Below are 16,520 nucleotides of genomic sequence, written 5' to 3'. Positions count from 1 at the left end.
GTTTTAACCCGTCTATTTTTAGCAGGCATCAGTGGAAGCTTCTGAGGTCTTTAAGAGCGCTTGTGTGGCTCTAGAGAAAGTTTAGCATGGGGAAAAATACTCATGAGAACGTGAAAAACTCGTCAATTTTTAACAGGCATTAATAAAAGTTGTTGAGGTCTTAAGGGTGCTTTCGTGGCTCTATAGAAAGTTTAACAACGGAAAATACCCATGAAAACGGAAAAAAAAAAAAAATAATAATAATAATAAATAAATAAATAAATAAAGTGGCATTTGAAAATAGTTCTTATTGAAAGCGTGTAAGAATGCATGTCCCGAATAACCAAGACCTAATGAACCGAAGACAATCAATAGCAACACTAACCCTCTACTACCCGAAGTAAAAACGCAGATACATGATGCAGCACCTCCCAGTCACGTGACCCAAGGAAACAGTAGTGTGAACGCAACCTTGGACGCAACCGGATAGCCACGCGTCGTGATGCATTGAAATGTTGCGTGTGGCGGCGTCAATGTTGCTTGCTTGTGGCTGTTATCGGAGGAGAAATGGCTGTTCAGAAGGAAGAAACACCATGAAGTATTGACGAAAAATAGATCTGAAAGAGGAGGGTGGGAGATGGAGGAAGGCGTAGAGTAGATGAAAAGTGGAAGACGATGAGGAGGAGAAGGATGAAGAAAGGAGATGGAGGAAGGAGGCGTAGAGTAGATGAAAATTGGAAGACGATGAGAAAGACGAAAAGAAGACTTGGAATAAAAAGAGATGAAATGTGAAAATAAAAGACGAAGAAGAGGAAAAGGACGTTTCAGAAGACGATAAGTGGAAGAAAAAGGAGAATAGAATGCCAGTAGAAGATGAAGGGTTTAACTAGAAGCTCCCTATACTGTAGGTGTACAAGACTTATAAGGAAAGACACGCAGCTAATTCAACAATGGCAGTATTGAACTATCGACTCCATTTCTCCGTTACTACGAGAATCTGTCACTGGTTTTGCTGTTCTATTAAACATTATAATATTTATGTCGAGTATTGATCTTCGTTATTGTTTCCAATCTTGTACACGCGTTTACACCTACGTAGAGACGGGTCCCTACGTGATGAGGCAGCTTTCTTACCTACACTTTTAACAAAAGCGACGTGTCATCTTTTTTTTTTTTCTTGGCAGCTGTCATTGGTTAGAGCTGCCTTTAACGTGAATCTTAGGCTTGCCTTCTTCCTCTCCCCCTCCACATCTTCCTTCACATGCCTCTCCCACGTCCCTTGCTTCTCTCTCTCTCTCTCTCTCTCTCTCTCTCTCTCTCTCTCTCTCTCTCTCTCTCTCTCTCTCTCTCTCTCTCTCTCTCTCGTTTTTTTTCGTATTATGCAATTTATTCACTATTTTACAGTATTTTTTTTTTTCACTTCCTTAGTTTACAAATGCTTATTTCTTTGGCTCCTCATTAATTCAGTCTCTATTCCACCTTTATTTCTTCCACTATAGGAGACATTTACATTTTCCTACCCATTATTAACCTCTCTTCTTTTCCTAACAACTTCCTTTCCCATTCGTCAAAACTTTTCTTAAAATCTACGCCAAACAAGACACATGACATCCTAACACACACACTCTCTCTCTCTCTCTCTCTCTCTCTCTCTCTCTCTCTCTCTCTCTCTCTCTCTCTCTCTCTCTCTCTCTCTCTCTCTCTCTCTCTCTAAGTACAGGCTACAATATAATAACATATTCATATTTTACTACTACTACTACTACTACTACTATAACTACTACTAGTTCTACTGCTACACACACACACACACACACACACACACACACACACACACACACACACACTCACAAACTTTGGCTTTGGCTTGTTTCAGAAGTTATTAAACAAGTTTCTGGCACCTTACAGTTTATAAGTCTTCCAGCATTTTTTTTTTTTTTTTTAGTTTTCCTCATTCATTTTAAATCAGTGTTGCATGTCGTTGTTTTCGCTAAGAATTTAGTTGACGTGAAAATTCATCATGAAATCAATCTGGTTATTTTTTCACGTTTTTTGCAGTGTATGTCGGTCGGATGTTATAATTTCTGGTGTTTATTTCGTCTATAAAAATGTAGACTCCATCGTATATTATAATCTGGTGCAACACCTCACTGCATTGTTTACCTTGCTTTTATTATGTTATCTATGTTTATTCTTTAGTAATATTCAGTGAGGGACGATCACAGAAAAAGTCTCTCTCTCTCTCTCTCTCTCTCTCTCTCTCTCTCTCTCTCTCTCTCTCTCTCTCTCTCTCTCTCTCTCTCTCTCTCTCTCTCTCTTATGTACATGCGAGGTTACATCCCTCAAAAAAGAAAAAAAATAGGAAAACAATTAAGAAGAATGCTAAGGAAACTATTTTGCATCATAAGGAGGAAAAAACATTCTTATCAAGTTTTTGTCATTCTGCTATTCTTCTTTATGGTAAACAGGAGTGTGAAGACACGATTTTGTATCATATTATATATATATATATATATATATATATATATATATATATATATATATATATATATATATATATATATATATATATATATATATATATATATATATATATATATATATATATTGTGTGTGCGTGTCGAATGAGTACAGAGATATATGGTAGGTGTAAGAAATTCTGTTTTGCGGCTGTACTGTGTGTGTGTGTGTGTGTGTGTTAAGTAAAAAGATACCAGTTAAGAGTAGGAAAGTGTAAAAAAAATAAATAAATAAAATAGTAAAAGTTAAGTGTAGAAAAGAAAACGTGAGTCAGCATTTGCACTTCCCCTTCCCTCCCTCACGTAATCTCTCGGCTTAGGCATCTGACAGCTCGAGACAGTCGGGCCTTGGCTTCCACACCACTAGGAGAAGTAAGAGAGAGAGAGAGAGAGAGAGAGAGAGAGAGAGACCACAATGGACCTTGCAGTCCTCACGAGGTGACCTGACCTAGGAATACTAAAGTGATAGTAGAAAATTACATCAAAGTAGAAGCAGAATAACATCAGTGCATATACCAACTTTGAAGGTGTTTTTCTGGAATTTTATTGTCTGTTTAGTGTGTTATTTTCTTTTTTTAAGTGTTTTCTGACTATTTTTGGATGTTTTCTGTTTAGTTTTTTTTTCAGTCATCTTCAATTACATAACCCATAATGAAACACTAAGTTGACTTTTACTATATAACGACTTTATTAAGAGAGAAAGGGTAGGATATTCAAAGCAGAGGATGGATATGACGCAAAAATATGTGTATAGCTTTAAAATTGTGAGGGAAATGAGGATAGGATCTTCAAAGGACGAAATGACAATGTCACAAGCATATAACTAAAACAGTGAGGAAAATAAGGAGAGAAACTTCTCAGCAAATGCATATATAACTTTAAAACAGTGAGGGCAGGGAAGGTGTAGAAACAATATAGACTGCATGAATATGACTTTATAATAGTGCGTGTAGGACGTAGGATCTTCACATCAGAGGGTGGGGATGTCACAAGGATCCTTATCTGGTATATCATGAGCATTGTGTCCCCTCCAGCCTCCCAGACACTGCCGGTGTCCTTCAGGTCAGACAGCCCAAGCAGCAGCAGCAGTATCCCAGAGGCGCCGTGATGGTGAAGAAGGTTGTGGTGAAAGCAGTGGGTGGATTTGAACAACTGCAGGTAAATCTATTAATCTGTTAGAGAGAGAGAGAGAGAGAGAGAGAGAGAGAGAGAGAGAGAGAGACTGTGTGTATGTGTGTGTGTTTCCAGTTTCTAAGTTTAACATGTTTAACATGTTTTAACATGTTTATGCGTTCCTTCAATAGACACCAATGTAATTAATGTAGTTTTCTTATTTCTTAGGATTTTGCTTATAAATGCATGAAATTACGACGTTTTCACCATGACTTGTGTTCTTTTTTTTTTTTCTTTTTTTTTTATATCTGATGTCCTTCCTTTCCTTTTCTCCTTCCTTCACTCACTCAAACAATTATTTCCTCTCCCTGTTCCCTCCACGAGTACACTCAAGCTACAGCAGATACCGGATAAAATTATTTGCATCATCCTTGTTCTTTTCATGTCAAATTATCATCATAACTTGTGCTCTTTTGCTTTTGTGTATCTAATGTTTTTCCTTTCTTCCTCTCCTTCCTTTGCTTATTCAAGCATTTATTGCCTCTCCCTGTTCCCTCCACGGTAACATTCAAACAATAAAACACCTCGGATAAAATCACTCGCATCATCTCCGTTCCGTTCATATCAAACCTAACATTTTCCTCTTTCCTTCACATGACGTAGAGATGAAAAGTATAAAACATGATTCCAGCTTTGTTTACGTCCATCAGCTGACAGCCAGAGCATCGCCTTGCTTTCGGTGTCCTCAGGTGTGAATCACGCTGCTCTGTTCTGTTCTCGCCTCGCCCTCAGATATAACAAAAAAGAACATGACTTATATCTGCAACATCAGTCCTTGGTCGTGACTCCTGCTCTGGTCGCGGCAAATTCCACTTAAAACTTCAGGATATTACAGAAGTTAGTGTTTCTTGAATACAGAAAACGCCACTGCAAGACATCTACGGTATATCTTCTTGTCTACTTAAAGAGCCTCTACGGAACAGCCATAGTGTGTCTTAAATACAGAGCAAGCTACTACAGTACAGCTACAGTGTGTCTTAAATACAGAACAAGCCACAACAGGACATCAATATCTTAAATATAAAACAAGCCACTACAGAATAGATACAGCATATCTTGTTGTCTACTTGAAGAGCCAATACAGTATAGCTAGAGTGTCTCATAAATACGGAACAAGCCACTGCAGGACACATACAGCATCTCTTGTCTATTGGGAAAACCACTACAGAACAGTTGCTGAACGGGGCACCATAAACCATAGACTAAACTTGAAGATTTGTGTCAAATCATGCACCTAATTTTGATGTGGCAAGCTTGTATGTGATTATGAAGCTTGTAGTGAACTCACCAACATCTCACCACTTTTTGACTTAGACTAGTAAAGGTGGGAACACTCACCACCTCTCCATTCCTCGGCCCCTCCTCTCCCCTTGCCCTGCATCATGCTGTACTTGGAGGACTTCCTGGAGGTGATAGAGCAGATCCCGCAAGAGATCCGGGACCGCACAACAGACCTGCGTGAGCTGGACCTTGGCATCCAGAACACATCAGACCAGCTGGAGGAGCAGATCAAGACCTTCTTTGGTAATGCCAGGAAAATGAAGCCACAGGAACGGGACACTGAGTATGAGAAGATCCGCAAGGAGTACTATCGGCTGCTGGACGATGCCGATGAGAAGGTGAGCATTGCCACCAACATGCATGACCTCCTAGAGCGCTATGTGAGGAAGCTGGACCAAGAGCTGGAAAAATTCAAGTGTGAGCTGGAGGCTGACAGCCCCGGAGTGACTGAACTGCTGGAAAAGCGGTCCTTGGAACTTGATGAACCCATCCCAGACAGCCAGAAGGAAAACCGCTGCTATGTGTCTGCAAACTCGTCTTCCTCTGCCTCTCGGACTGCTGACCGCCGCCAGTCCTCTGCTGCCAATGCCGCTGCCGCTGCAGCTGCTGCTGCTGCTGCCGCTGCTGCTGCAGCTGCTGCTGCAGCTGCTGCTGCTACTACTGCACCAGTTAAGAAGGAGGAGAGAATGGAACCAGCTACTCTCCCCACTTCGATGGCTGTCTCCCCGCCCCCTCCGCCATCGGCCATATCCTACACCCTGGGCCACATGGGGGCAGGGAGCAATGCCATAGCAGCCGCTGCCTCCCAAGCCATTGCTGCCACCCAGCAGATGCAGCAAGGTCGTCGCACTGCCAGCCTGAAGGCCTCTTATGATGCCATCACCTCTGGATTTTCCTCAGAATTTTCTATAGGCAGTGAGCTGGCCAACGCTGCCCAGACGGCCCTTGCAGCCTCTGCCCTGCCCCAGGAAGCTGCCTCCACCACCACAGGGACTGCCAGCAGCTCTTCAGGATCTAGCAATAAGAAACAGAAGAAAAAACACAATCCTGTCAACAACGTTCCTGCTGCCCCACCCATGGAGGCCTCCCCTGCCCCCTCAGATGATCCCCTGCACAGCTCCATACTTGACCCCAATGCTGAGAACCCGGACTGGACTTATGACCCCAATGAGCCAAGGTACTGCATCTGCAACCAGGTGTCTTATGGGGATATGGTGGCTTGTGACAACCCCAAGTGTCCTGTGGAGTGGTTCCACTATCCCTGTGTGGGCATCACTGCAACCCCTAAAGGAAAGTGGTACTGCCCCCAGTGTGCTGCAGCCATGAACCGCCGGGCAAGAAAGTGAGGCAGGGACTGTAGCAGATAGGACAGTGAGGTAACTTGGTGTGTGATGTTTAAGGGACATGTACATAAATATTTTTGCATGAGGGATGTGTACATAAGTAATATATTGGTTGTTACTAATGTCACTGAGATATAAGGATTTTAAAACTGTCCATAGACTCCACATGTGTTGAGAAAGGCAGTTAAAAAGAAGGAAGAGGAAAGGAAACGCTTCCTTCAAGACTTTTATACTCCTATGAATCAGGAAGAGACCAAGAGAAACTGTATTTATGAACTATTTCTTACTTTTATGTTTTGTTTATATGTTCAGCTTTTTCATGGGTGTTGTCTGACTTGTGCATGAATAGGAAAGCATGTAGTATAATGAATAATTTTAGGAAGTGGAAGGAATTCTGTGAGTGTTTGAAATTTGTGTATTGTCTCATTTTATAAAAGAGAATCTAATTGAAGACTATTGTGTGTGGTAAAGCTTCGAAAGATGACCTGTTCCATTTGTACAATAGTAATGGTGCTAAGGAGTTGGAATGTTCATACTGGTGGAAGAGTTTTAGGTATTATTCTTATCTCAACCGAAGTGTAGAAGAGTCCCATTGAAGTACATGACTTCGGGAAGAGATAGGGAATTACTCATCTTTTTTTTTCCCTCATATACCTGGAGTGCTGAAAGATATAACTTTGCGTGTGTGTGTGTGTGTTTGTTGTACCAGCAGTCTTGTGGATGACATGTATGGCTCATGATGATCAGCTGTATCATTCTGTATTTCTAGTGCTTTATTCATTACTGTTATGGCTAGACAAAAGAAGGCAATACTTGTAGGTTTTATACTTAAAATTCCTCTACTTTTTATTATTAATATTGTCATAATTCACATTGCAGTGTATTCTGGTATGAGATCTAATTTTGTATATTGTTGTCTGTGTATATTCACATTAAAGGAATTTAATTACTTTCTCCTGAAGAGTTGCTGTGAATATTTTAACTTACAAACAATTACTATGTTTGGATTTGTTCTGTATGTGGAGTTAGTGCTGAGCTCATGCATGAAATGTGATTAGCTATGTTCAGAATTCTCTTCCAGACCACAGAAAGTTTTGCTAAGTATGGTGTATTTCTCCTGCCTAAAGCATTAGTTTATGCTGCTTGATATTAGAAAAGTGTTGGAATGCTTCCCTCAGAGTTGAAATTCTCATAAAAGGCTATTAACAAAATATTCAGGCAACTTTGGTGTAATCTGAAAGTGTTAACTCTGGCATGCTTAGTTTCAGTCTGGTAACGTTTGAATCAAGCACTAATTAACCAAAGCTGTGTGGACTCATATGGTAAGGACATGAGGGCATTAACCTGTATACATTTTTATCACTGACATAAGTATGTAAAGCATTATTGTATTGTTGATCACGGAAGAGACAAGTTATTATAATTGTAATAGTATTAGTGGAAAATTTAATATACTATAAAATTTCTTTTGTGTTTTATTTTCCACACAACCCTTAAGATCATTCATCAGTATCTAAGGATGTTGGATATTATTGGTATGTACGAGTATGTGGGATATATATTTGTGCATAAGATATGAGTATGAAAGTATTGATGGCTTGTTTCAGAACAAGTTAATGCTTAGAATGCATCGTATTTCACTAATGCACTTTCCAGTAAAAAAGTATCTGTTATAAGATGTAGTGATGGTATGATTAACTTCCTGCCCAAAATTCTGACTGAAAGTGGTGAGCCTCAGGAAATGTTGCTGAGAGTTGCAAAGAAGTGATGCCATAATCCACACAGTGTTTCAGGCAAAGCAACATCAAGCAGTTCCTCTACATATCCCCAGTTCTTGGTCTTTATGGAGCTCTTACTATAAAGCAGCTCATTAGTTCATACATCAATGAGATTCACTGCACTCTATGGTATCACTACTTGAGATAACAAAAAGAATCTGTATCTTGTTTACTTTCACCACCAGGAAAGTTGTTTTCTCTGGGGGTAAAATGTCTTTTTTTCATAATATTGGAAGGTGTGTAATATTCAAAGGATGTTATTCTATAGGTTGAGAAAGATGGGCCTCCTCCTGAACCCTTGCCGGATCAGGTCACAGTTGAGGTCAAGGCATGTGCACTCAACTTCTATGACATCTATATTCGCCAAGGCCTGAGCCCCGACACACAGCCCCCCTGCACCCTAGGCCTGGAGTGTGCGGGTGTGGTGGTGGCCGTGGGAGAGGAGGTGGACACAGTAAAGGTGAGATCACTTCTGTTATGTCTTGTATCTCACACTTGCCTGCACATCCATACATATTAAAGGTGATCACTTCTGTAATGCCTTATCTTACATTTGCCCACATACTTATACATAGTAAAGATCACTTCTGTAATGTCTTGTGTCTTACATTTGCCCACATACCCATAAACAGTAAAGGTGAGGGCACTTTTGTTATGTTTTGTATCTCACACTTGCATACATATCCACACAGTCACAGTATTCAAAGGTAACATGCTTGCCTCAATTCTGTAAAATGCAAATATAAGAATCTAGGAATACAACAATATAAGGAGACTGCAAAAGGCCAGACTTAAACAAAACACCTCCTGAACATTTAAAACCAACCACCTGCCATCATCATATATAGATTTATCCAGTCTATTGTAAGTAATGCTTTTCTACTTATCACATTCTTGCTGAGTTAGTTACACTCACAACCCTGTTTTATATTTGAACTATCTCCTTTTTAAGTCTGTTCTTGCTTAGCTTGTAAGTAGATATAACAGAAAACTCTCTTTTTAGGCAGATGAGGTTAAATGCTGCAGCTATTTCTTCATTATTCAATGTATGATGGATATTCTTTGTCTAGCTAACTCTTCTTTTGTGCAGTAAAGGCCCTGAGAATCTTTCCAAAATATAGATTACTGTTTTGCAACAATCAAAAATTTGCATCTAAAGTACTCTAGGAAGCTCAAGGCAATCCACTTCTGTACCCTAAGCCAGGAGACCATGTAGCTGTTCACTGCCCCAAGGGAGGGGCATGTGCTGAGATGATCACCGTGGGTGTCGACAGTGTGTTGGTTGTTCCACCTGAAATGAGCTTCGATGTGGCTGCCTCCTTTACTGTGACTTACCTTACTGCTTACTTCACAGTCTTCCACATGGGAGGACTGAGGGAGGGAGGCTCTGTCCTCATCCACAGTGCAGCAGGTTTGTTGTGTGTGGCAGGGACTTATTGAGAACCTGAGCTACATTTCTACCCGAGTTCTATACTATTTTTGTGTCTTACAGTGGTGAAAGGTGTTAAATATTTGACTTCCATACTATTTTTGTGTCTTACAGTGCTGAAGGTTGTTAGATATTTGACATCCACTATATTTGTGTCTTACAGTGCTGAAAGGTGTTAAATATTTTACTTTTATACCATTTTTATATCTTACAATGCTGAAAGATGTTAGATATTTAACTTCCATAATATTTTTGTGTCTTACATTGCTAAATGTATGTATGGAGGAGGCAGTAGACACCTGCTGAAACGATAATTACTCCCAGTGAGGTCTAAAGCACTGTTCAGGGTAACTGTGAACTTATCATTAAACCCAGCTGTGACCTCACTGAACGTTTCCCTTTGTGTCTCACAACACAAGGGGGCAGTCACAGCCTGCCCTCTAAAGACAACTCTCTTCCTCCACACAAAACTACAAGCACCTAATAACACACACACCCTTCACTCAAAAATTTTAAAATCATCATGGTGACTCCTACACCAGCCTCGGAGTCTCCATCTGGGGAGGGGACCATAAATGTCCCCAGGTCGGACTGCCTTTCTATCGACGACCCTAAGTGTCTTGACACCCCCCTCAACTTTTTCTTCATTAACTTCTGCAACATTTGCGGTCTAAGATCTAATTTTCAATCTGTAGAACACCACCTCTCCTCTTCTAAACCTCATCTTCTTTTCCTCACTGAAACTCAGGTGTCTGAGGCAACTGACAGTAGCCCATTTTCTGTTCCCTCCTACTTTCTCTATCCTCATTTTCGATCCAAAGCTGGATGCTGCGTTTATGTGCGCAATGACTTAACCTGCTCTCGTGCCCACGCTCTTGAATCTTCCGAGTTTTCCACCATCTGGCTACGACTACAGAGTCACTCTCATACTAAATTTATCTGTGCTGTATACCTCTCACCTAACTCCTCTGATTATAAGAAATTCTTTGACTACTTAACTTCCAAAGTGGAGCACATTCTGACCCTCTTCCCTTTTGCAGAGATCTCCATTCTTGGAGACTTCAATGTTCACCACCAGCTTTGGCTTTCCTCTCCCTTCACTGACCATCCTGGTGAACTAGCCTACAACTTTGCTATCCTCCATGACCTAGAGCAATTGGTGCAACACCCTACTCGTATTCCTGACCGTCTTGGAGATACGCCCAACATTCTTGACCTTTTCCTGACCTCTAATCCTTCTACTCATGCTGTCACCGTTTCTTCTCCGTTGGGCTCCTCCGATCACAATCTCATATCTATATCTTGTCCTATCGCTCCAATCCCTCCTCAGGATCCCCCTAAGTGAAGGTGCCTCTGGCGTTTTGCCTCTGCTAGATGGGGGGACCTGAGGAGGTATTTTGCTGATTTTCCTTGGAATGATTACTGCTTCCATGTCAGAGACCCGTCTTTGTGTGCTGAGCGCATAACAGAGGTGATAGTGTCTGGCATGGAGGCGTACATTCCTCACTCTTTTTCTCGTCCTAAACCTTCTGAACCTTGGTTTAACACAGCTTGTTCTCGTGCTATACATGATAGAGAGGTGGCCCACAAAAGGTACTTAAGCCTTCCATCACCAAAATCTCATGTACTTTATATTTTTGCCCGGAACCATGCCAAGTCTGTTCTCCAACTAGCCAAAAACTTCTTCATTAACAGAAAATGTCAAAACCTTTCAAGATCTAACTCCCCTCGTGATTTCTGGCATCTAGCCAAAAATATCTCCAATAACTTTGCTTCTTCTTCTTTCCCTCCTCTATTTCAACCAGATGGCACCACTGCTATCACATCAATTTCTAAAGCTGAACTCTTTGCTCAAACCTTTCCTAAAAACTCTACCTTGGACGATTCTGGGCTTGTTCCTCCCTCTCCTCCACCCTCTGACTATTTCATGCCACGTATCAAAATTCTTCGCAATGATGTTTTCCATGCCCTCGCTGGCCTAAACCCTCGGAAGGCTTATGGACCTGACGGGGTCCCTTCTATTGTTCTCCGAAACTGTGCCTCCGTGCTTGCACCTTGCCTAGTCAAACTCTTTCAGCTCTGTCTGTCAACATCTACCTTTCCTTCTTGCTGGAAGTTTGCCTACATTCAACCTGTTCCTAAAAAGGGTAACTGTTCTAATCCCTCAAACTACCATCCTATTGCTTTAATTTCCTGCCTATCTAAAGTTTTTGAATCTATCCTCAACAGGAAGATTCTTAAACATCTATCACTTCACAACCTTCTATCTGATCGCCAGTATGGGTTCCGTCAAGGCCGCTCTACTGGTGATCTTCTGGCTTTCCTTACTGAGTCTTGGTCATCCTCTGTTAGAGATTTTGGTGAAACTTTTGCTGTTGCCTTGGACATATCAAAAGCTTTTGATAGAGTCTGGCACAAAGCTTAGATTTCCAAACTACCCTCCTACGGTTTCTATCCTTCTCTCTGTAACTTCATCTCAAGTTTCCTTTCTGACCGTTCTATTGCTGCTGTGGTAGACAGTCACTGTTCTTCTCCTAAATCTATTAACAGTGGTGTTCCTCAGGGTTCTGTCCTGTCACCCACTTTCTTCTTATTATTCATTAATGATCTTCTAAACCAAACTTCTTGTCCTATCCACTCATACGCTGATGATACCACCCTGCACTTTTCCACATCTTTTCATAGACATCCAACTCTTCAGGAGGTAAACATATCACGCAGGGAAGCCACAGAATGCTTGACTTCTGATCTTTCTAAAGTTTCTGATTGGGGCAGAGCAAACTTGGTATTGTTCAATGCCTCAAAAACTCAATTCCTCCATCTATCAATTTGACACAACCTTCCAGACAATTATCCCCTCTTCTTCAATGACACTGAACTGTCCCCCCTCTTCTACACTGAACATCCTCAGTCTGTCCTTTACTTATAATCTGAACTGGAAACTTCACATCTCATCTCTAGCTAAAACAGCTTCTATGAAGTTAGGTGTTCTGAGACGTCTCCGCCAGTTTTTCTCACCCCCCAGCTGCTAACTCTGTACAAGGGCCTTATCCGTCCATGTATGGAGTATGCTTCACATGTCTGGTGGGGTTCCACTCGCACTGCTCTTCTAGACAGGGTGGAATCAAAAGCTTTCCGTCTCATCATCTCCTCTCCTCTAACTGACTGTCTTCAGCCTCTCTCTCACCGCCGCAATGTTGCATATCTAGCTGTCTTCTACCGCTATTTTCATGCTAACTGCTCTTCTGATCTTGCTAACTGCATGCCTCCCCTCCTCCTGTGGCCTCGCTGCACAAGACTTTCTTCTTTCTCTCACCCCTATTCTGTCCACCTCTCTAACGCAAGAGTTAACCAGTATTCTCAATCATTCATCCCTTTCTCTGGTAAACTCTGGAACTCCCTGCCTGCTTCTGTATTTCCACCTTCTTATGACTTGAATTCCTTCAATAGGGAGGTTTCAAGACACTTATTCATCAATTTTTGACCACTGCTTTGACCCTGTTATGGGGCTGGCATTTCAGTGATTCTTTTTAGTAGATTTTTGTTGCCCTTGGCCAGTGTCCTTCCTACATAAAAAAAAAATAAAATAAAAAATATTTGAGTTCCATATTATTTTTATTTTTTGTAATGCTAGATATTAATTTTTTTTTATTTACATATTATATTTAGATTTTACAGTGCTGAAATATGTTAAATATTTGATTTCTATATTATTTTTTGTATTTTACCCTGCCAGGAGGTGTTGGCTGGGCGGCCACTCAGCTTGCTAAGACTGTGCCACAGGTAACAGTCTTTGGCACAGCCTCACAGCACAAGCACCAGGCCATAAAGGACAATGGAGTGGACTTTCCAATCCATTATGATCAGGTCTGTCATGTGAAAAATAAATATAACAGTGCAGCAGCCAATAAGCAGTCATCTTTCTTTTTCAACTGAAGAATTTGTCATGGAAATATGCCTGCTAGTGTAACATTTAAAGGAAATATGTACATATTATGAGGACTCTTTTCAGGACTATGAAACTGAGGTGCTGAAACAGAGACCTCAGGGTGTGAGCTTAGTGCTGGACAACCTGAGTGGGACAGATTTTACTAAGAGCCAAAATCTCCTAGAGCCACTTGGCAAGGTAACAAAAGAAGTGTACATGAGGAAAGAAGCTTAAGATCCATGTATGATATTGTGGTGCTAGTAATAAGTGCATATATGCCATCAAAAACTGAAAAGATGACAGAAAGGGAAACATTTTATAATGTTAATGGAAATAGCAAATTCTTTCACATTAATTTGATGTTGCCCTATCATTATTAACAAAATGTGTGTTAAAAACAGGTGGTCCTGATAGGAGCACGCAGCATGGTAGGGAAGGAACAGCGCAACCTGTGGCAGGTCTTCAAGGTGTGGTGGGATACAAAAAATGTGACTCCATACTCACTCGTCATGAACAATCACAGCATTGCAGGTATACAGCTACACGCAGCACTCAGCTTACAAGCAGATCCTCTGTTTAAATAGCTTTTTTGATGTCCATGTAGGGTGGAATATGTATAGCTTTGATAATACTCTTATAAGATGGAACATAGTTAAATAAAACCTAAGTGATTGTCATGTGTCAGGGTAAGGAGTGATAGGATAATGGTCATGATGAGATGAGTCAACACCTAAGCCCCAACACTATTCAGTTTAGCTGTGAGCTCTGTTGTGTAGAATGATGTGAAATGCACGGAATTATTGTCCTCCAGATGCTACTATGTTCTCATGTACTTGGTCATCTTGTTTTTCAGGATTTAACTTGAATGAGCTACGCAACAAGGATCCTGCTAATTTTAACCGAGGCTGGAAGAAAATCCTTGAGATGATCACTGCCAAGAAACTACAGCCACGAATAGACTCTGTTTGGAAGTTTGAAAACATAATAGAGGCTTCCAAGCAGATCAGTGAGAGGAAGAATATTGGAAAAGTTATTATCAAACCATAGGCAATGCTTTGGATTAGCAAACAAAAGATTCATGGCTTGTGTAGCACTGACATGTGATATATTACAGTAATACACAAGAACTGTTGCTCACAAGCTGCACCTTAGTTGTTGTTCTGCTTTAGATTTACATAAAATTGTATATCTAGATTGACATAAAATTATAATACTGTTAAGAATAAAGTAAAAGAAAAATCTGGGACCACACCACACCCTGCTAAATTTTAAGATGGAACAACTTATCATATTTGCCGGCATATTAGATGCACCTTTCCATAAGATGCACCCCTTATTTTACGAGAATATTTTGTGGAAAAAATTTTATTTCATCATAAATTTATTAGAGAAAATTATTGAGGATGTGTGTGTTTTCTTTTTCTTCTTTTTTTTTTTTTATATGAGGGCCACTGGCCTTGGACAATGAAAATTTTAACAAAAAGAAAGGCCAACTTAATGACAGTTCCCATAGATATATCAGATAGAATAATAAAAAAAAAAGCAAGAGGATAAGTGTCTTGAAACCAGCCTCTTGAAAGAGTTCAAGTCACAGGGAGGTGGAAATACAGAAGCAGGCAGGTAGTTCCTGAGTATATCAGAAAAAGATATGAATGACTGAGAATACTGGTTGACTCTTGCATTAGAGAGGTGGACAGAATAGTGACGAGAGAAAGAAGAAAGTCTTATGTAGTGAGGCCAAAGGAGGGAAGGCATAAAGTTAGCATAATCAGAAGAGCAGTCAGTGTGAAAATACCAGTAGAAGACAGCAAAGGATGTAATGTTGTGATGATGAGAAAGAGGCTGAAGACAGTTAGTTAGAGGAAAGGAGTTGATAAATTGAAAAGCTTTTGATTCCAACCTGTCCAAAAGAGCTGTATGAGTGGAACCCCCCACCCCATACATGTGAAGCAAACTCCATACATAGATAGATAAGGCCCCTGTACAGGGTTAGCAGCTGGTTGGGGGTGAGAAAAACTGGCAGAGACAACACTGAACACCTAATTTCACAGAAGCTGTTTTAGCTTGAGATAAGATGTTAAGTTTCCAATTTAGATTATAAGTGAAGAACAGACTGAGGATGTTCAGTGTAGAAGAGAGGGACAGTTGAGTGTCATTGAAGAAGAGGGGATAGATATCTGGAAACTAGTGTGGAGCTGATAGATGAAGGAATTGAGTTTTTGAGGCATTGAACATAACTGTTAATGGAATGGTCAGATAGGAAACTTAATATAAAGTTACAGAGAGAAGGATAGAGGCCGCTGGAAGGTAGTTTGGAAATCAAAGCTTTGTGCCAGACTCTATCAAAAGCTTTTGATATGTCTAAAACAACAATGAAAGTTCACCTAAAAATCCCTGAGTGTGTGTTTTGTTTTAACATCTAGTATGATGCAGCACTGTCCCTGCAGTATTACCATCACATCTAAAACTGTGTGAGTGTGTTTTGCTCGCTCTCTCTCTCTCTCTTTCCTTGCCCTCATTCCCTCCCTTTCCCTTCCCTCTCTCCCTCCATCCATCACAGCCTCTCTCTCTGTGTATGAGAGAGAGAGAGAGAGAGAGAGAGAGAGAGAGATTTTATAATATTATTAGTAACAATATATGTGCTTAGTGTGCTGCTTCAATCCCACACCTATTGATCTAGGCTTACAAGCTTAGACGTCTGTATTACGGCCCAATTAAACGCACAGTAATTATCGGATACTTTTTTCAAGAAAAAAAAGTGCGTCTAATGCGCCGGCACACACACAAACACACACATACACACACAGACATCCTCATGACCCAGAGCCTCCTAAAGATTTATGTTAAGCTACCCTTCCATTAGTGCTGTAGATAACGGCACCAGCCTCTAAACGGGGAGCCACGCAACGCCGCTAGCTAAGTTACCCATACATGCACTCACACATGTACCCATATGTACTCACATATATACTCATATGAGGCTGCCTTATACACTGCATGCTCATGTGCTCGCCTGTAGGGCTGCTACATAAATACGCGTTCGTAACAGTAGTATTCCATGTGACATTTTTCTCTGTATAAATATACATC

The 16,520-nt window shown here is 40.7% G+C and overlaps 1 protein-coding gene across 7 annotated transcripts; it reads left to right on the top strand.

Moving 5' to 3' along the window:
- Positions 1-2,753: 2,753 nt before the first annotated feature.
- LOC135089118 (inhibitor of growth protein 3-like) lies at positions 2,754-14,834 on the top strand. Of its 7 annotated transcripts, none has more exons than XM_063984373.1 (9): positions 2,754-2,870; positions 3,533-3,656; positions 4,322-4,360; positions 8,342-8,533; positions 9,274-9,484; positions 13,239-13,369; positions 13,515-13,628; positions 13,832-13,961; positions 14,284-14,834. In XM_063984373.1, exons 2-9 carry the CDS (start codon positions 3,606-3,608, stop codon positions 14,475-14,477), a joined length of 1,062 nt encoding a protein of 353 aa, XP_063840443.1. In that variant the 5' UTR covers positions 2,754-2,870; positions 3,533-3,605; the 3' UTR covers positions 14,478-14,834. The 7 variants fall into 7 exon arrangements, with proteins under 7 accessions (XP_063840443.1, XP_063840446.1, XP_063840441.1 ...); XM_063984371.1 differs by having other exon boundaries at positions 2,826-2,936; XM_063984375.1 differs by lacking the exon at positions 2,754-2,870 and adding an exon at positions 2,891-3,025.
- Positions 14,835-16,520: the final 1,686 nt, after the last annotated feature.

This window comes from Scylla paramamosain, chromosome 32 (genome assembly GCF_035594125.1).
Source record: "Scylla paramamosain isolate STU-SP2022 chromosome 32, ASM3559412v1, whole genome shotgun sequence".
NCBI classification, from domain to species: Eukaryota; Metazoa; Arthropoda; class Malacostraca; order Decapoda; family Portunidae; genus Scylla; species Scylla paramamosain.
Note: the sequence above shows the minus strand (reverse complement) of the source record. Positions and strands in the feature narration are given on the sequence as shown.

What these genes read in the sequence shown, in the direction of transcription:
- LOC135089118 (XM_063984370.1), top strand. Translation starts at nt 5,054, where the DNA reads ATGCTGTACTTGGAGGACTTCCTGGAGGTGATAGAGCAGATCCCGCAA.